Genomic DNA, 21,064 nt, shown 5'->3' with positions numbered 1-21,064 from the left:
GAACTTTGAATCTGGGTCATAAATATCCCCCAAGTTGGTCTGTAGGAACTTTGAATGATCACTAAAGATGAAGACTTAATACCTATACTGTCAATTTTTTCAAAGAATCAATAGGCCACTCCTTAGTCAATTCTAGTATACTCTAAATGACTAAAATTCAAGCATTCTTGTGCTGCTTTCGGAGTCCTTCGGGATTGGGCGCCATATAAATATATTTAATAAATAAATAAAATAAATAAATATGTGCCAGATCTCACTTCTACATATGCAGAATAGCTTTTTGTGTACTGTTCCCCCAGGACCGTAAAGAATACAAACAACGAACATGTTAAGAATGTAAAATCAAGAGTAGTTTATTAATTGATAAAATTAAAAACTGGGTTAGCAAATTACAAGCACCCCCCCCCAAAAAAAATGCCATCAATATATTAATCATTTGGGAAGACTTGAGAAACTGCTTTGTTAATGAAATTAACAAACTTCTTCCAGAACTTGGAAGAAACCAGGAGGGACCAGACACATTTCAATTAAATGCGAAAAGCTTGTCACTTTCTGGAATAGCTGTTTTAGTGCTAATGAAAATTTAGGGCATCCGTTTTCTGCATGAGGTACCCTGCCAATTATAGAGGGGAAATCTTATTTGTACTTTAACTGATTTTAACATGATGCTGTTGGATGGCCTTCCTTCCTTCCTTCCTTCCTTCCTTCCTTCCTTCCTTCCTTCCTTCCTTCCTTCCTTCCTTCTGTTTCTATAATCATTTAAATTATTTAGAATTTCTCCAAGAAGTCAAATGGCCCACAAGAAGTCAATCAGAGCCCCACAATGTATATAAAATAGCATGGGACATTACATCACTTGGTGTCACATCTTCACTACTTTGACTTTCAGTCTGTAGATAGCTAGACAGTCTGTAGATATCTAGTTGATCTAGTGATCAGGATTTTTTTTTGTTAGTCGTGAAGTTGTGTCCGACGCATCGCGTCCCCATGGACAACATTCCTCCAGGCCTTCCTGTCCTCTACCGTCCTCTGTAGTCCCTTTAAGCTCATGCCTACTGTTTTGCTGACTCCATCCAGCCACCTCATTCTCTGCCATCCCCTTCTTCTTTTGCCTAATGCTCAACCCAGCATTAGGCTCTTCTCCAGTGAGTCCTTCCTTCTCATTAGGTGGTCAAAGTATTTGAGTTTCATCTTCAGGATCCGGCCTTCTAAAGAGAAGTCAGGATTGATCTCCTCTAGGACTGACTGGTTTGATTGCCTTGCAGTCCAAGGGACTCACAGGAGTCTTCTCCAGCACCAGAGTTCAAAGGCCTCCATTCTTTGGCGCTCGGCCTTCCTAATTTTTTAGATTTTTGTTTAGAACTCCTTCAATCTTGAAGCTTTTGATCTACTTGCTGATCGCATCTGTTTTGCTGGATAGAAATCAGGAAAAGTTCTAGCTAAGGAGATTCGGGTCTTTGTCGTGTAATAAATGTTGTATTGTATTACCTAAGTTGGAAGTGTCCAACTTTAACAACTTTTTAAGGCTTACGGACTTCAGCTCCCAGAATTGCTGGCTGAGGAAATCTGGGAATTGAAGTCCACAGGTCTTAAAATTGCCTAAGCTAAAGAATGTCCAGGGTGGTAGCGCAGCTATCAACAGAAGATGGCATCCTGTTTTAATAAGAAGATTCAAAACTCATCACAAGCATTATATGAATATAGTAATCAGAGAGATTTTCCTGGGAAGATACTTTTGCTGGCTTTAATACACATCTATTGTTGTTCCTGGATGGCTTTACCAGGTAAAATTTGTTTAAGGACTATTATTCTCTCGGAAAGATTACACAAGTCCATAATTGACTTTTCCTTGAGATTAAATGTTGGCACTCGGGCCTGGACGGGACAGAGGAAGAACCAATAAAATAAAACAGGATGGAAAGAGCAGAGCAAAGGGGGAGGGGAGACAGTTTTTCTTCACTGTGAAGCTTGGGAAAGTCCATCACGATGTGTTTGTAAGCCCATTACTAAAAGATGCCTGAGGGTGATAGGAGAAACGACGGCCTTCAGGGGGGGAAAAGCATTATCAAGAGAAAGGTAGAAGAAAACTACTAAATTGCATATTGATTTGACTGATAGCACTAGGTTATCAATTAAGAGCCATTGCTTCAGGGACAGCAGATGTTAATTCGGGTATTAGTAACCTTGATTTTGCTTCTTCTTTTTTTTTTACTAGCACAGCCCCTGTACTAAGTTTATTTATCCATTGCTAGACAAGCATACCTTCTGCAATCTTTTGATAAGAGCAAAACAATTAGCTCTTCTAATAATTTAGATGAGTGAGATATAATGTTTATCATTAGTTGATCTCTCAGTAGTTCAGTGGGAACCAAGAGGTATGGCCGGATACGTTTCTTCTGTTCCTCACATTGGCTGAGTTCACATATTAATATTAGGTTAGCAATAGCAATAGCAGTTAGACTTATATACCGCTTCATAGGGCTTTCAGCCCTCTCTAAGCGGTTTACAGAGTCAGCATATCGCCCCCACAGTCTGGGTCCTCATTACACCCACCTCGGAAGGATGGAAGGCTGAGTCAACCTTGAGCCGCTGAGATTAGAACCGCTGAACTGCAAATAACAGTCAGCTGAAGTGGCCTGCAGTACTGCACCCTAACCACTGCGCCACCTCGGCTTCAGTTTTGCTTAATCACAGTTATTCAATAAACATACTTGGCTGACCTCAAACTATTCCCAAAGCCCTAAATCAGGAATTTGCAATCTTTGAGAGGTCAGGAATCCAGTTCGGCTGTCTGACCTTCTACGTGGTCAGAGGAAGTCATTTTTGTGATGCAGTAACTGCCAAAAAACATGGTGGACGCTAAGCTTGTCAATCAGAAAGGTTGGCAATTCGGCAGTTCGAATCCCTAGCGCCACGTAACAGAGTGAGCTCCTGTTACTTGTCCCAGCTTCTGCCAACCTAGCAGTTTGAAAGCATGTAAAAATGCAAGTAGAAAAATAGGAACCACCTTTGGTGGGAAGGTAACAGCGTTCCGTGCGCCTTCAGCATTTAGTCATGCCAACCACATGACCACGGAGACGTCTTCGGACAGTGCTGGCTCTTCAGCTTTGAAACAGAGATGAGTGCCGCCCCCTAGAGTCTAGAACGACTAGCACATATGTGCGAGGGGAACCTTTACCTTTACTTTATATTTACCTAACCGCCAAAAGAGAATGGTGATTGTGGTGGTGGTTGTGTGGGGGAGGGGGGATAAAAGGCAGGAGACGTGGCAATGTGCTGAAATACGAGTCTAAAATTCTGCACCTCAAATTGTGCCACCAAAGTTGTATGGAGCAGCTTGGAGGAATTCACAACTCTAAGCAACGCAACCAAATGACAGGTTAGTTTGAGTTGTGGACTCAGTCATTCAGCGCACATCATCTGCAGAGTTTGTTTGGCTAAATTCGCAACTGATCTGTCTTTTTCTTCTTGTGGTGCCATATCGGCCATTGGACATTGATGATCATGTTGGTGATCCTATTTTTATCAACTGTCCCACGAAAAAGGGCTGCTGAGTTTTGTCCAAACCAGCCCCTTAGGTTTTGAAACCATGATGTTCTTCTTCTTCCTGGACCTCATTTGCCTTCAGTCTTTCCCAGGAAAATTAAGTAAAGTACGCGGTATGTCACCTGTCCAAAATATTCTAACTTTCACTTTTTTTATGGTTTCGATGAGTTCCTAGGCGGAATTGATCTGTAGGCTATTGTATCCTAAACGTCTGACTGTATGGAATTGCAGCCACAAAATACCTTAATCCATCTTTTTTTTTTTTGAGGGTCCTTCAATAATTCCAAATATAGGATCTATTTTAATTGATGGGGTTTTCCTCCTCCAAAACACCTTAAACTAATACAGCATTGGTCACACTGACTGTAATCTACCTGTAGATTACAGAAACCTGGGGTGTTTGGTGATTAGATCGCACAGGGTCGGCCTCCTCCGGGTTCCGTCTACCAGCCAATGCCATCTGGCTACTACCCGGGGGAGGGCCTTCTCTGTTGCAGCTCCGGCCCTTTGGAATGAACTCCCCGCGGAGATTCGGACCCTCACCTCTCTCCAGGCCTTCCGGAAAGTTGTCAAAACCTGGCTGTGCCGGCAGGCCTGGGGTTGATGAGTTCCCCTCCCCTCCCGACTTGTATGGCTGTATGACTCTTGTGTATTTTAATTACGTGTATTGTGTTTGTATCCCTTTTCTCCTTTTGAGTTGTTCGCCGCCCTGAGTCCCTCCCGGAGAAGGGCGGCATACAAATAAATTAAATCTTGAATCTTGAATCTTTGAGCGATGATGATGGTGCCTCAGCATGTCTGGATATTGACTGAGGAGCACACAGATGAACTCTTGAGTTACTGTCTCTCATAAAATATTCTGTCATTCAGAAACCAGCCCGAGACATGATTTGTAGCCTGTCTCTTGAAAGCATGCATTATTTACAGAGGCTTCAAATCTGCTCCTATCCAGTGAGCTTCCAAATTTGGTTATAAAGTGCCTTCTCCTCTCCCAGTCTCTCTAGTGGTTAAAACCTTCTCACCAAGCCCTGTTACATTATGCAGGCTGTGAAGCAAAGATGCTGATGAGTATTTAGATTTTCTACCTCTGCCTCCCTCCCTCCTTTTGTAATCAAACAGGAAATTGGGGACGCCAAAATAAAATGACTAAATTAAACCCATTTCCACAAATATTTAATGGGTTGGCACTTTGCACAACCCAGGGAGTTCTGTGAAATGTTTACAGGAGCCTTCAAAGCCAACCCAGGATGCTACAGCTTGGGGCTTGCAAAGGCTATATCTATTTTCTCCTCTCCCCAGAAATAATGTAGTGTAGCTTTGAGAGAAAGGGTGACTTGTGAACCTTGGCGTAAATGCTTGTGGCCTCCTGGTGCTGAAGACAAACTAGAAGTGGTCCCGTCCCAAAAATGATGGCAATGCTTTCCCTCATTTAGCTTTCTCCCAACTTGCTTCAGCCTCACAACTCAACCCTGAGCAGATTTCTCCAACAAGAAACCAGGAGTCATCTCAGAGGGGAATGGGACAACTTAGCAATAGCAATTAGACTTATATACCGCTTCATAGGGCTTTCAGCCCTCTCTAAGCGGTTTACAGAGTCAGCATATTGCCCCCAACAACAATCCGGGTCCTCATTTTACCCACCTCGGAAGGATGGAAGGCTGAGTCAACCCTGAGCCGGTGAGATTTGAACAGCCGAACTGCAGAACTGCAGTCAGCTGAAGTAGCCTGCAGTGCTGCATTTAACCACTGGGCACCTCACCATGGCAGGGGTGGTGTTGACTTACCTTCCCTAATGGTTTGCAAGTGTAAGCACATGCTTCACCTCTCTGCATACATTCAGCCTTCCACTCATGCGCTTTTGGCAAAAAAAGGGGATTCCATAGAGCTGGGGCTGGTGGGCGGAGCCACCAGTTATTTCCGCTACCTGTCTGAACTGATAGAATACCACCTCTGCACCTCGGCCAACTTATTGCAGGACAACTTGCCATGGCCAATTTGCCACAGGACAAGTTGCGGGACCATTAAAAAAATTCTATTTAATTATTTGAAATAAATAAAATTTATTCAAATTTTCACTCTGTCCCAACTTTTGCATCCTTTCTTTAATGATTATATTCCACCATTTCTTTGATATTAGCATAACTCTTGTCCTGCAGAGAGTTTGTCCTGTGATGAGATGTTCATGGTGAGTTGGCCCCAGCGGACTGTCATATAGACCCATCTCACAGAACCCTACCAGAATCTGATGATGTGAGCTCTAGTTTTCAAACTTTTTTCATTACATCTGTTATTCAGAAGGTTAGTTAGGTGGTTCCAGATGCCTTCAGATTTCTGATTAACACAGCTCACCTCCTACAATGCCCAAAGGAGAAGAGATCCTTGGTAAGAATAAATAAGTAGCGTTACTACTGTAACACTCTCTACATGGGGCTGCCCTTGAAGAGCACCCGGAAGCTTCAACTGGTCCAGAATGCGGCTGCACGGGTTATCATGGGGGCACCTAGGTGCTCCCATGTTATACCCCTTTTAGGTGGCCTGCACTGGTTGCCAGTTGTCTTCTGGGTGCGATTCAAGGTACTAATTATGACCTTTAAAGCTCTCCATGGCTTAGGTCCAGGTTACCTGCGAGACCACCTACTGCCACCGGTAGCCTCCCATCATCCAGTGCGATCCTACAGAGTTGGCCTCCTCAGGGTGCCATCGGCCAGACAGTGTCGGCTAGCGACCCCCAGGGGGAGAGCCTTCTCTGTGGGAGCACCTTCCCTCTGGAATGAGCTGCCCCCGGAGCTTCGTATAATCCCCGACCTCCGGTCCTTCCGACGCGTCCTAAAAAGTTGGCTTTTCCAGCAAGCCAGCCTGGCCTGAACAAAACAAAATAAATTATTGACCACTGTTAATTTTAATTCGATTTTTTTTAAAAAAAATGTCATTGTCAATTTTAATTGGGTTTGGGATATTCTTTTTTTTTTTTTTTAACTTTTGTATCATGTTTTTCTTTTAATGTTGTACGCCGCCCTGAGTCCTTGGGAGAAGGGCGGCATATAAATCTAATAAACCAAAACCTAAACCTAAAAAGACTTTCCCTCCCAAACTCACTGAAAATTCTTCCGCAAAGCTCTCTCTCCCCCTTCACATTCAGCTCAGCAGACGCGTAGAAGAATTCCCCCAAGGATTGGGTTTGAGACATAGGTTGGATTTCTGTCTCACCTTGCTGTTCCTGAATTAGTAACTAAAAGATTATATATTTTTTTTAAATAACTGCTTGGGCCCCTGGGATTTTTAACCTGATAGACTCATTTTTTTTAAAAAAGGAATCTGCAATATTTCACTCCCTTTGTTGTTTTATGGTCCTATTCAACAAGGTGCAGGTAGGCCTCCTCAACTTACAACAGTTCATTTAGTGACGGTTTGAAGTTAAGGTGGCACTGAAAAAAGTGACTTATGACTTTTTTTCACATGTATGACCATTACAGTGTCCCTTGTGGTCACATGATCAAAATTCAGACCCTTGGGCAACTGAGCCATATTTATGACACAGTTGCAGTGTCCTGTGTGGGGTTGTGTGATCATCTTTGGCAAACTTCTGACATGCAAAGTCAATGGGGAAGCCAGATTCTCATTACAAACTGCAGTGGCAAGCTAGGTCATAAAATGGGGCAAAACTCACTTAACAAATATCTCACTTGGCAAGATAGGTTTTGGGCTCAATTGTGGTCGTAAGTTGAGGAGTACCTGTATTAGCTCCCAATGTTTCCATCTGCGCCGAGGTGGCGCAGTGGTTAGAATGCAGTACTGCAGGCTACTTCTGCTGACTGCCAGCTGACTGCAATTCGACAGTTCGATTCTCACTGGCTCAAGGGTGACTCAGCCTTCCATCCTTCCGAGGTGGGTCAAGTGAGGACCCAAATTGCTGGGGTCAATATGTTGACTTTGTAACTACTTAGAGAGGGCTGTAAAGCACTGTGAAGCGGTATGAGCCGAGGTGGTGCAGTGGTTAGGGTGTAGTACTGCAGGCCACTTCAGCTGACTGTTATCTGCAGTTCAGCGGTTCAAATCTCACCGGCTCAAGATTGACTCAGCCTTCCATCCTTCCGAGGTGGGTGAAATGAGGACCCGGACTGTGGAGGCAATTTGCTGACTCAATTTGCTAAAAATCTGTAAACCGCTTAGAGAGGGCTGAAAGCCCTATGAAGCAGTATATGTCTAATTAATAAATAAATATGTCAGTCTAAGTGCTATGGCTATCAACAGATAAAGCCTTAGGTCAGCAAGATTCATAAAAGAAAAATGCCATCTTGATCCAAAGTTTGCATTTTGTCTACAAATATATGAACGATGCTGCTACAATGGACCTTTTTGAAAAGAAGGAAGAAGGAAGCAGAACCTCAAGAAACCATCAGCAAAGTGGATGAAGCAAGGCCAGTGGTCACAACAGCTGAGTTCAATTTTACGACTGAGTTCCCACTTACTGTGTACAAGCCAGAGACGTTAAAGACAGAGAACTGAACAACACAAAAGCACTTGAGTATAAGGGGAGGGGGGAATCCTCAAGAGTAACATCCATACAAAGATCCTATCTCAGTTTCTCCAAGTAGTAGTTCAACCAATAATTGAGTGGACACTATGGAAACCAGAACATAAAAACTTTTAAATAGCATCTGAGCAACGCTGCAAATGTCTTCTATTGGACTATCTGATAGAATTCAGTGTGAAGGATCCCCTCGTTCTGATGCACATTGAACGCTCGATTTAACCTCATAAAATCTGATTTCTGATGTCTCCTGGACAGAAAACCTCCCTACGACCAATCAGATCCCACAGATTAGGCCTCCTCCGGATACCATCAGCTAGCCAATGTCGACTGTCGAACCCCCCGGGGGAGGGCCTTCTCTGTGGCTGCTCTGGCCCTCTGGAACGATCTCCCCGTGGAGATTCCGACCCTCACCACCCTTCAGGCTTTCCGCAAAGCCGTCAAGACCTGGCTGTTCCGGCAGGCCTGGGGCTGATGAGTTCCCAGCCCCACTTGAATTGTTGTGATAGTTGTGTAGCTTTTAATCTGTTTCTTGTATCTTGTTTTTGTCTTGTTCGTTTTTTGTATTTCCCCCTTCCCCACTTGTTTGTTAGCCGCCCTGAGTGCCTCAGGAATAGGGTGGCATACAAGTATAATAAACATAACATAACATAACATAACAAACCCAATGGTTTAATTTTACTCCTATCGGTTGGAGAGAGACCTGTGAAACCAGGGGAAGGAATCAAGCAGGGAACTAACCTGAAGTCCTTATATAGTGAGAAGAAAGTAAAATCTGCTCCCTCGCCTCGTGAATGCCATAGAACCTTATCTAGTCTTTCCTAGGTGCAAACTGTCGCTTTGAGATTTCTGTGTATAGGCATGAGCAATAAATCATTGAGTTCTTGATGGGTGAATCTGTTTGTTCACACCTGACAATATTTGATTTATCTTGCTTACATTAAAAGTCATGCAGACTATCCTTTCATATGAGTTTTATATCATTCTAACTGTCTTGAGTTCTTCCAAAACTTCATAGGATTAACGATTGTAGGGAAAAGAGCTGCACTTGACTCGAAAAATGATTTGATTTTTACCTGCTGCAAGAGGTCAAGTAAAATGCATTTTAATGTTAGGTAAGATCTTTGCTGGGTGTCAAATTTGGCTTTACTGGGGAGGTTTACCAAGGGATTTTTGTTTGGGTGTGATTAATTAATTAATTAATTTCAAACTAATTCCAGGACTATTTATTGGAAAGGTAGGGTATAAATCCAATAAATAAATAACCTGTCTTTTAATTTGTTTATTCGAGGGCCAATTTTAAATAGCAGACCTCTTCTTCGGTGTTTCTTCAAAGCTTGTGTCTGTTTAGATTTACCTTCCTCTCAGTCTTTTAATCTTAGGTATGCATAGAGGAAAGTGTTTCCTTTCCCCTCAAGCCTGCTGCTCGTTATCTTGGATTTAATTTTTCAAAATAAGCCTCTTCAAAGATTCCTGGATGACTCTTGGGATACCGGGGTGGGGAGGTGAAGAAGAAACCGGTTCTCTAAATCTCTCTGCCCTTCTTTGGACTCTGCTGTGTGTAAAAGCGGTGCCTTCTCTTCCTTTTCTAAGGCTGATCTCTTGGAAAAGATCCAAAACACCTACTTGTGTGCTCCTGAGGTTCATTACTTAGATCAGTGGTTCCCAAACTTGGCAATTTTAAGACTTGTGGACTTCAACTCAGAGCAGAGCTGGCTGGAGAATTCTGGGAGTTGAAGTCCACAAGTCTTAAAGTTGCCAAGTTTGGGAACCACTGACTTAGATGATGTGATAGTCCATTTACCAGAGAGAAAGTTCAATTCATGGATTTCCAGTATTTTAACTCTGCTGACCAGGAAACAGAGATTATGTTAGAACATATATCGTATGGAAAGGCTCTTCTGGTGTCAGTGGTGACCTTCCATCTGTCTGGACATCTAGCTTACAATCCTAGGTGACTGTAAGCAGAGTTAAATTCTTAAGTTTCAGAAGGCTTAAGTTCCAAACCCTCTCAATATTATCCAATGAAAAGTTGAATAATAACAAATGACAGCAATCCTGTTTCTTTGATGTATACATCAAATCACTAGAAGATTCCTTCATACACTTTCTGAGGTTCCAGGAAGCTAAGGATATATAGTGACAACCTTGGTACTCATTATTAATTGGTTCCAGGACGTGCGATGAGTATCCGAAACCATTAATATCAAACAATTTTTCCCCATAAGGAATAATGTAGTAGTGGGTCACAAGGCAGGCAACATTGACAAATTCTAGATTGTGTGTTGAGTACTAAACAAACGATGAGTACCAGAATGACATTTTCACATCAAAATGCGTTGAGTAGCAAATTTGATCAGTTTCAAAGCAGTTGAGTACCAAGGTTCCTCTGTATAAAGCATTCTGGGGGCTTGGGGAGGACCCTAATTGTTGGTCAGATCTCTGGAGCAGTGAGTATTATTATATAATTATTATATATTATATAATAATAATATACTATTATTTTTTGTAATGGTCATTTCTTTATTCTTTTGCTTAGATCTGAAAGGAGTCGTTTCAGCCAAGAATGATATTCGAGTGGAGATTGTTCACAAGGAATCTGCCTCAAGCAGAGAAAGTGAAGAACACCCAGCAATCAAACAGTTAATGGTAAGGATTCATTCTGGCTTCCCTTAATCCATTGCTGTCCCTCGCTCGCAACAATAATGAGTGCTGACGTATGTTTTTTAGTGTACGGAGGCCTGTGACAGGGAGGTATGCTGTTTCAAAGTTTAACGCATCGCTCAGAGCTGTTAAAAATCACAGAGTACAACTTTATTAATGCAGACAAGAGAAACAGGAGGGATTGACTATTGCTGTTCGGCAAACAGCCTGCGGGTTCTGATGAAAAGTAAGGTTTCCTACTCCTTCATGGAGACATTGACATGACCACCAGTGGACCCCAAGGATGTTGAGCAGTGCATTAGTGTTCACCGCCCTCATCTATTTAAGCACGAACAACTGAGATCCATATTCCGTTGCAAGATGGATGAGTACAACCAAGTCTTTCAACGGGGAAAGATTGCTGGTTGCCTCATTACTGTCAAACCCACTAGAGCTCCAAGCTCAAAAGTAGGGTGACCTAAAATTACATGCAATTCCAACGCTCTCTCAGAGATGATTCAGGATGGTTGGATGCCTGGGGCTATCTCTAAATGGTATCTCCCCTAGCAGTAAAAATAAAATATTGAACAGATGCTGCCGATTGAAATGGACAATTCACCTTGAGTTACAGTTCAACAATTTCGCTACCTCTTTGCAGCACAAAACATGAGATGCTCAGGTCACATGATGCCACCGATAGAATCCCCATCTGCCCTCCCCAAACCTCCCAAAAAAAGTGTGTTTTGTTGTTGTTCAGTCAATAAGTCATGTCCAGCTCTTTGCAACCCTATGGACCATACACCAGGTCCCTCCCATCATCCAGAGTTTGCCCAATTCAAGTTCATTGCATCTAACCATCGCATCCTCTGTTGTTCCCTTCTCCTTTTGCCTTTCAATATTCCCAACATCTGGGGTCTTCTCCAGTGAGCCCTCTCTTTCCATTTGGTGGTCAAAGTATTTGAGCTTCAGCATCTAAAAATTGTAATTTTTAGAACATCCAGAGAGGGAAGATACTTAATACAGTCGCCCCCAGACTTTGGAGTATCAGGGACCAGTTCCATGGAGAGAGATTTTCCCATGGAGCGCAAGGGGTGTGCTTTCATATGCTCCTGCATCCCACAGATAGAGCTTCATGGACCAGTTTCTGGCATGTCTGGTAGTTGTCTACTGCTTGGGGGTTGACTTAATGCATAACGGGAGAGTATGAATATCACTCTGCTTTAATTAAAATAACATTTTCCTTATGACAGTCACTCCTTAAAATGAAGCTCCCAGCTTGCTTTTCCATACCTAATTCAATCCTTCTGACCAAAAGACACTGCGCTATTATAAAGATTGGTAGACCTAGACTGAGTCATGGGGAGACTTGACTCATTCAAGAAATTTGCTACTCAGCCCTCAAACTGCTAAGTACGTCAAATAGCTAATCTACCATGTATGCTATGGAAACCAGACTCTGGTGTCATAAAGACTAAAAATATAGAATAGAATAGTATAACAGAGTTGGAAGGGACCTTGGAGGTCTTCTAGTCCAACCCCCTGCCTAGGCAGGAAACCCTACATCACTTCAGACAAATGGTTATCCAACATCTTCTTTAAAACTTCCAGTGCTAGAGCATTCACAACTTCTGGAGGCAACTTGTTCCATGGATGAATTGTTCTAACTGTCAGGAAGTTTCTCCTTAGTTCTAGATTGCTTCTCTCCTTGATTAGTTTCCACCCATTGCTTTTTTTTCTGCCCTCAGGTGCCTTGGAGAATAGTTTGACTCCCTGTTCTTTGTGGCAACCCCTGAGATATTGGAAAACTGCTATCATGTCTTCCCTAGTCCTTCTTTTCATTAAACTAGACATACCCAATTCCTGCAACCATTCTTCATATATTTTAGCCTCCAGTCCACTAATAATTTTTGTTGCTCTTCTCTGCACTTTTTCTAGAGTCTCAACATCTCAATATATAATACATATATAATATAAATAATATAAAATGTGATAAAGCCTAAAGTCGAGGCTCTGCCGGTTGGGCTGGAATTCAAATGGGGGGGAGTTTCACGTGGAGGCGGCTGCTGGACTGATGGCAGAATCCAGTTCTCCACACACCCCCACCCTGGTTCTCTGATTTCCACCCGTCCATCTTTTTTGCTTATTGTATCAATGGATTCTCATTGCATTCTTTTTTCATTGCCCTATTGCTCTATTATTTCTGTTCTGTTTTCACTTCCTCCTTTTTGTCGTATGCTGTCTAGAGTAGCCGCATGGTGAGATAGGTAGTGGATAAATGTAACAAATAAAAATAAATAAAAGAAAAAGCAGAAAAAGAGTAGAGACTTCTACCTCCCGGTTCCTGTACTTCCTCCCTCCCTCTCTCCCCCCTCCCTTCCTCCTTCCCTCCTTCCCTCCCTCTCTCTGTGTCTCTGTCTCTCTCTGTCTCTCTCTGTCTCTCTCTCTCTCTCTCTCTCTCTGTGTCTCTCTCTCTCTCTCTGTCTCTCTCTCTCTCTCTCTCTCTCTCTCCTCCAGATATGTCAGAAAGTTCTTCTGTTGAACAGCTATAGGATAAATGTATTTATACAATACTGGGCACAGCTAGTGGGGGATTTTTTTTTAAAAAAAAAAAAAAGTTGGGTTAAAAACTGAATCCAGACCAAAATACTTGCCAAGACATTAAGCTACAGGGAACAAGTTTCCTATTCTTCCTACTGTTTGGTGTTCTGCATTCCAATGCCAGATTTGCTTTCTCCCTGCTGGGGCTACATTATAAATGACTAATATAAGACAACCGTATGGAAAGAATATGGAGCCGTGACAAACACAGCAAAATTGTCCAGTTATAGAGGCAGAGAAGAAAGCATGTTTGGCTTTTCTCTCCGTTCCTGTAGACACACCTCTATCATCGATTCAATTTCTCAACCATCTTTTATTTATTTTTATTTATTCTATTTATTCATTATTCTACATCCCGCCTTTATTATTTTTGCAAATAACTTAAGGAGGCAAACATATCCACCACAACTTCTTCCTTCTATTTTCCCCACAACAAAAACCTATGAGATTAGTTGGGCGGAGAGAGAGTGACTGGCCCAATGGCTAAGATGGGACTAGAACTCACCATCTCCTGGTGATTGGCTCAAGGTCATCCAGCTAGATTTCATGGCTAAGGTGGGACTTGAATTCACAGTCTTCCACTTTCTAGCCTGCTGCCTTAGCCACTAGACCAAACTGGTTCTCTTATTGATTCTTTTTGCTTGTAGGAGAGATAATATTTAAGAAAATAAATTGATATCAATTTATTTTTTGTTGGACAAGTGGCCAAGGAAAGACCCAATTTGAGAGGGAATCCTCATGGCTTGGGGAAAATTGATTTGAAATGATACAGATATGCAAAGCTAATTCTTGAAATGTCTTTGAAAGCTGAATAAGGAGCTCTCCATCAATTATCCTTGTCTCTCAGTTGATCCGCCAAATTGTAAACTATCCTTTGTTTTGTTTTCGAAACTCTCAGTAAGAGCAAGTATGACCCAGCTGGATTTTCCCGAAGCTTCTCAAAGCTAAAATCCAAATGGATACCAATACCAAGCTTACTTTGGGCATGAGTTTAAATAAGCAACTTAATTTTTCATAAAATAGCTTATTTTATTACTGTAGAGTTTTATATACTCCTTTTATTAATTCTTGTGCAATACATTCCTAATTTACTACCTTTCAATCCGAGCTGAACTCTGCATTGTAATTTAAATAGTTTGTCTTATTTATAACCCCCCCATGGTGCAACGAGGGAGCACATGTTTTGCATGTAGAAAGTTCTCAGTCCAATCTTCAGCTCCTTCACCTAACTACTAACAGAATGGACAACTCAAGAGATAAATGAAACAACAGTCTGATTTGGTAATACTGTGGTTTCCAATCTTCCATTTATCAAGGCTCATGAAACCACGAATCTTCCTTTTCCTCCTTTCTCTACTGCAATGTGTAGTAATCCTAATGGGTTTTTTTTTTTAATGAAATGTCTACATTGTCCATCTCACCTGTGACTCTAGGTAGTTTACACCAACACACACATACATTGTTACATCTTAAATCACTTTTCTCCAGATATGTTAAGACAGCAGCACCTCAAATCAGACAAAGAGGTCCAACAATTTCCCAACGGCCTTTTAGTTCCATTTCACTCTGGCCAGAAACTTTCCTTTTCATTGGGAATAAAATGAGTATCTCCAGCTATAAAGAGTTTCAGTGCGAAAGGGGCAAGGGCAATATATTTGAATCAAATCAGAATGGAGCTGGAAGGGACCTTGGAAGTCTTCTAGTCCAACCCCATGCTCAAGCAGGAAAAAAACCCTACTGTTTCAGACAAGTCGCTGCCCAGTCTCTTCTTCAAATTTTCCAGTGATGGAGCATCCAAAACTTCTGAAGGCAACTTCTGTTCCACTGGTTTATTGTTCTCCCTTGTCAGGAAGCTTCTCCTTAATTCCATGTTGCTTCTCTCCTTGATTAGTTTCCATCCATTGTTTCCTGTCTTGCTTCTGGTGCGCAGGAAAATAAGTTGACCTGACAATAGTTTGTCTAACACCCTAGAAGTGTTCCAATCTGTACTTTCTCTAGCATGCTTAACAAAAACGTTGTTAATTTCCACTTAGTGCCATCTCTCTCTCTCCCTCCCTCTTTCCCTCTTTCTCCCTTTTTCTTTCTCTTTCTCCCTTTCACTCTCTTTCTCTCTCCCTTTCTCTCCCTCTCCCTCCTTCACTCTCTTTCTCTCTCTCTCCCTTTTTCTTTTTCCCTTTCACTGTCTTCTCTCCCCCCCCCCCCGGCTCTCTCTTTGCAATCCTTGCTTCAGGCAGGAGAAGCTAATGAAGACTTCCCTTCTCATGATTAAGAAGACTCTGTATCTTTCCTTTTCATTGCATGCAACACTAGGCATATGATCCTACCTCTAGCAATAACAGATCCAGCCTGGGCACATTCAAATAACATCCTAATAAGAATTATTAGGAAGAAATTTGTCAATGAACTGACAGATTTGGATCTGACTTCATTAACATACAGGCTGCAATGAATTCCTGGCAGGACTGCAAACAGCCCTGAGAGCATGGCGGAAGTCAACCAGCCTGCTGTGCAAAAAGCAAAGGAATCTGGAGATGTGGCAGAAACCAACTGCTCTCCTATCTCCTTTGGTCTAACTCCATGTTGATTCTTCCTTCTTGGACTTCTGCCACATTTCAATATCAGCCACCTGTCAAAGTTGGCAACTTAAGATGTTAAAAATGAGCTTTCCCACCATGCCAGCAATCGTTGCTAGGTTCAGCTGGCAACTTGCTGTGTGCGGTGGTGGTGGAAGGACTTCAGGCTTTGCAGAACAAAGCTCTGAGCCACTGGAAGAAGGGAAGAAGTTCTGGGCCACTCTCCCGTGCATTTCCACCCCCCACTCCCCCCAGAGCTTTCCAAATGAATGTTGCCTATTTGACAGCAGGAGGCATTGTGTAGTAAAATAATAAATCTCCTTTGAAATATCCATGGCCACGAATGCTCACACTTGGGTGTAGAAGCTGTCCAGAATTTTTTTCCTACCTTATTCGTTGTTAGTACTAAGACGTCTTTGGTCCAGGTGTTGAAAGAGGGGATGAGGGAGAGATCTCTTATACCAGAATTAGAATAACAAGAGTTGGAATGGACTTTGGAGGTCTTCTAGCCCAACCCCCTGCTTAGATCAGGAAACCTTACCCCACTTCAGATAAATGGTTGTCCAATCTCTTCTAAAAAAAAACTTCCAGTGTTGGAGCATTTACAATTTCAGGAGGCAAGCTGTTCCACAGATTAATTGTTCTAACTGCCAGGAAATTTCTCCTTAGTTCTAGGTTGCTTCTCTCCTTGATTGGTTTCCACCCATTGCTTCTTGTCCTGCCTTCAGGTGCTTTGGAGAACAGCTTGACTCCCTCTTCTTTGTGGCAGCCCTTGAGATATTGGAACACTGCTATCGTGTCTCCCCTAGTCCTTCTTTTCATTAGACCTACCCAGTTCCTGCAACTGTTCTTCGTATGTTTTAGCCTCCAGTTCACATAATAATCTTTGTTGCTCCTCTCTACACTCATTCTAAAGTCTCCACATCTTTTTTACATTGTGGCGACCATACCTGAAGGTTGGCTTGGAGATCTTGATGTGCTTTTCAAAGGCTCTGGAACAAGGAGTGTGCAACTAGAAATGTTAGGATCACATGAGGCTTAACCAACGTCTTGGACATACCTCCTAAGATCTTCTGGATGATTTTGCTGAGCTCTAAATTTTTAATAGTAATTTTATTACAAATTATAATTACAGGGATGAAAAACAAAAAAATAGCTTGACTCCCTTTTCTTTGTGGCAGCCCCTGAGATATTGGAACACTGCTACCATGTCCCCCCTGGTCCTTCTTTTCATTAAACTAGACATACCCAATTCCAGCAATCATTTGTATATGTTTTAGCCTTCAGCCCCCTAACACATATAAAGAACGGTTGCTGGAAACCAGGTCCTACTAATCCAAATGTTTCCTCCTGGAGCTAATATGTGGCACCCTTTCACTCTTTTATACTTTTTTCTGTTGACATAATTTCTGACCCAGCACACATGTTCATGTAATGCCCAATAGGTAGCATCATCCATGAGCAACTAAATGAGACTCAAGGATTGTCATGCAATAGGATGAAACTAAACCCTGGCATGTCCTTTGTTCTCATTCCCCAAAATTGTGGGGGGGGGCTCAAAAGTCTTAGAATCAACCTTCATCGTCTGATATTGAGATTTTCAGATAAAGACTGGGTGAATTTCCACCAAGCTGTTCTGCGGGTGCAGGGCCCAAAGCCATTGTGCCTATGAGAAGAAGAAGTCCTATTAGGAGAAGGCAGTTCCTTAGGAGTAAAATCTGCTTGCAATCATGCTTATTCTGATTTTTTTTCCATAACTAACAATTGGAATATGAACAAAGTGCCAGCATATCTCTGACTTTATACATTTTCGGTTTTAATACAACAGTGGAGAAGCAACATCTTGATATTAAACACCTCCTGATTGGGCTGATGTTTCTTGATGATATTACTCCGTGTGCTTTGGGTTACAATTGGACTTTGTTTTGAAATTTGATCCTTGTGTATTGTTCGCAGCTTCTTCAGCTTTATGCCTATACTATTTACCAACACCACTGTGAGGTTAGTGTTTTTGTCCAGAAACAGTTTGGGGTAGAATTCTTGGAACTGAAGTCCAGACTTTTTAATGTCACCAAAGTTGAGAACCACTGCCAACATGGACAACTGAGTCAAGAATTATTATGTTACCAGCTGAGAAGTAGAATCAGAAGTCTGATGCAAAACTAAACCTGATGTTGAAAACTTGTGTGTGCCACTTGATGTAGAAATGGCCCACAGATGTGCAGAAATGTGCAGAAATTCCAGGAAGGATGCTATTAAGATAGAATAACAGGTGCTGGAAAAGACTCCTGTGAGTCCCTTGGACTGCAAGGTGATCAAACCAGTCAGTCCTAGAGGAGATCAACCCTGACTGCTCTTTAGAAGACCAGAACCTGAAGATGAAATTCAAATACTTTGCCCCCCCCCTAATGAGAAGAAAGGACTCACTGGAGAAGAGCCTAATACTGGGAAAGATTGAGGGCAGAAGAAGAAGGGCACAGCAGAGAATGAGATGGCTAAATGGAGTCACCGAAGCAGTAGGCATGAGCTTAAATGGACTCCAGAGGATGGCAGAGGACAGGAAGGCCTGGAGAAACATTGTCCATGGGATCGTGATGGGTCCGCACGCCTTCACGACTAACAACAAGAAGAATAACAGAAGTTTGAAAACCTATCAAAGTTCTTCTCTATTCCTTCATGTACGGAACAAAGTCAAGGCATTTTGATTTTCTCAGGACTAAGTAATCTTTTTCTGAAATGCCTCCCTTTGCTGTTCAATTATCCATCCCCACTTCCAAGGCCAGATGTTCATTTTTTTCCTCGCAGCCTATGAATCTTGAACTGGAATTTCCATAGATGTCTTCCTGGAATTGATTCTTCCTGCAGAGCTATGCAATTTCTCCTCCACTGTGCATTTCTAATGATACGTGGGGTTGTTGAAAAGATTTTAGGTTAGGGAAGTGATTAATTTGTCTTTTTCTCTTTTAAATCTCACACTTGGAGGGGGACAATGGTGTATTAGAGTTGCAGTCTGTTCCTTTGGAGCTCTCCGAGGTCCTGAAATTCAGTTACTTTCAGATCTAGTGAAGACTTACTAATAACAGATCAGATGATCATTGAAATCTCTCTCTCTAATGTAACCAATTTAAGTTCATTTTGGCATTTAAAACCATTTACATGTTTTTTACCATCCTCTCTCTCTTCCTTTACCCCCTTGCATCTACTCAGAGACACTTACCAACTGACTGATCCCTTTACCTTGAGCCCAGCAAAGTCCAACTTAACTTGAATGAAATTCCAAGCTTCAGCACCTAGAACCTTTAGTAGCTTTCAAGTCTTGTTCTTGACAATGTGACATCTACAGTTACTTACTGTAAAAAATAATATACTATTTTTTCTTCTACCTCTTTGTTCTATACTAGTTCCTATCATGAAATCCCATTCTAATAAAGGATACCACAATGAAGTTTCTAACACTCATCTATTATCATAACAAACCTCTTTTAACTTCCTTGATCTCAGATTCAACTCTTTTTTGTTTGTTTACGGTGTCTCACTATCTTTCAAAGCATTTTACTTTTTCGCTATGTTTTCCTATGGTGTTATTTTTTTTAATGGACCTTTGCAATGCAATCCAGTAAAATTTATCCCAGCAGTAAGCCCTACTGCATTCAAGCAGCTTATTTCTGCCATAGATGAGACTACGTAGGAGTGCAATTTTAATCATTGTGGTGCTTATCCATTTAAACAGTGGAAAAGCTTTAGATATCTGGGAGCACTGCATCTTTTCAACTTGAGTCATTTTTGGCTTCTACTCAATGAGATGTTTCCTGGGGAATATGTTGTTGTTAGGATAAGCATACAAATAATTCATGTTCCAAAAAAAAACCCTCATTAATTTTGACAGATAGTGTGGCTCTTTCTTCCTAAACTTTGAATATGGTCCATACAAAATGTGGTCAAAAAAATCTCCCCATAAGAAGTATTATCTTCTCTACATTATGACAGGATGTTTCTACAGTTCCAACATACCAGCTTTGTAATGCTAACATACATACAGAAGGTGTGTGTGTGTGTGTGTGAAAGAGAGAGAGAGAGGCAGAGAGAGGGAGAGAGAGAGAGGGAGAGGGAGAGAGAGAGAGAGAGAGACCCAAGTCTTGACATTCTCACATGAAGTCGGTCTTCTTCTAAACTTCCATACATTCAGTTTTTAAGGACCTTATATAACTTTTGCCATCAATGCCTAGAATCCCCTTGCAAGTTGAAAAATGCTGCTGCATCATTTAATATTTGTGTGTTCAGCAGAACATGCCTAAAACCACACAACTAAATCTGAGATTTGTTTAATGAGCTTCTGCTTTAATGGCCTTTTAGGATTCTCCCATTCAGATGAACAGGGCCAGAGCTTGTATGCTTGTGGGAATCAAGAAAGTGCAGAATGCAGAGGGGTTGGTTATTGAAACCTCCTATAGCTCAATTCCCTGCTCAGGAATTAAATTTCTTGGGAAGACTTAGGGCTCCTTGGTATTTCTCAGTCTAATGCACATTGCACTGCAGAGTGGATGTGAGAATTAAATTGGGAGGGTGCATCAGCTGTTCTGAAGCTTTGGAAAGAGGATGCTAATGAAAAAGGAAACATGGCAGAAATTGTTCTACCAAGAGATTGCTACACTTAGGGCTCTGTGTAGATATAGCAAGGATAGAGGAATTGGGATTATTATTTATTATTATTGAAGCCCATTTTCTTTTGGGAATTATCTCTTGTAGGTTGAGGACAGCGTTGCCAAGGCCATCAAATAATAAGGATCATTTCTACTCCTATTCTTTCTTTCTTTCTTTCTTTCTTTCTTTCCTTCCTTCCTTCCTTCCTTCTTTCTTCCCTCCCTCCCTCCATCCTTTCATCTTCCTTTTCCCCCTTTCTCTTCCCCCTCTCTCAATCTCTCTCACACATCTGACTTCCTTCCGTCCCTTTTTCCTCCCTCCCCTCCCCTACCTCCCCCCCCTCTCTTCCATGTCTTACAAAATGTTGAAATAGAGTAACAAGCTGCTCTTGCCAGGAAGCTGAACTGAAGCTTTTAAATCTAAACCAAGCATTTTATGCCATGCTATCATTACAGAATGTCCCTTCTCTTCTTAATATATAGCATTTGCTCAGCAAATTTCTACTACGTTCCAAGAAGAACAACAGTCCAGT

General features: G+C 41.8%; 1 protein-coding gene across 1 annotated transcript in view; it reads left to right on the top strand.

Moving 5' to 3' along the window:
- The window catches only part of KIRREL3 (kirre like nephrin family adhesion molecule 3), a 428,294-nt gene that overhangs the window by 383,892 nt on the left and 23,338 nt on the right, over positions 1–21,064 (top strand). Inside the window, exon 13 of the mRNA XM_032228762.1 lies at positions 10,617–10,726. Coding sequence (XP_032084653.1) covers positions 10,617–10,726 — 110 coding nt within the window. The remainder of the gene's footprint in view (positions 1–10,616; positions 10,727–21,064) is intronic.

Source organism: Thamnophis elegans, chromosome 13 (genome assembly GCF_009769535.1).
Source record: "Thamnophis elegans isolate rThaEle1 chromosome 13, rThaEle1.pri, whole genome shotgun sequence".
NCBI lineage: Eukaryota > Metazoa > Chordata > Lepidosauria > Squamata > Colubridae > Thamnophis > Thamnophis elegans.
Note: the sequence above shows the minus strand (reverse complement) of the source record. Positions and strands in the feature narration are given on the sequence as shown.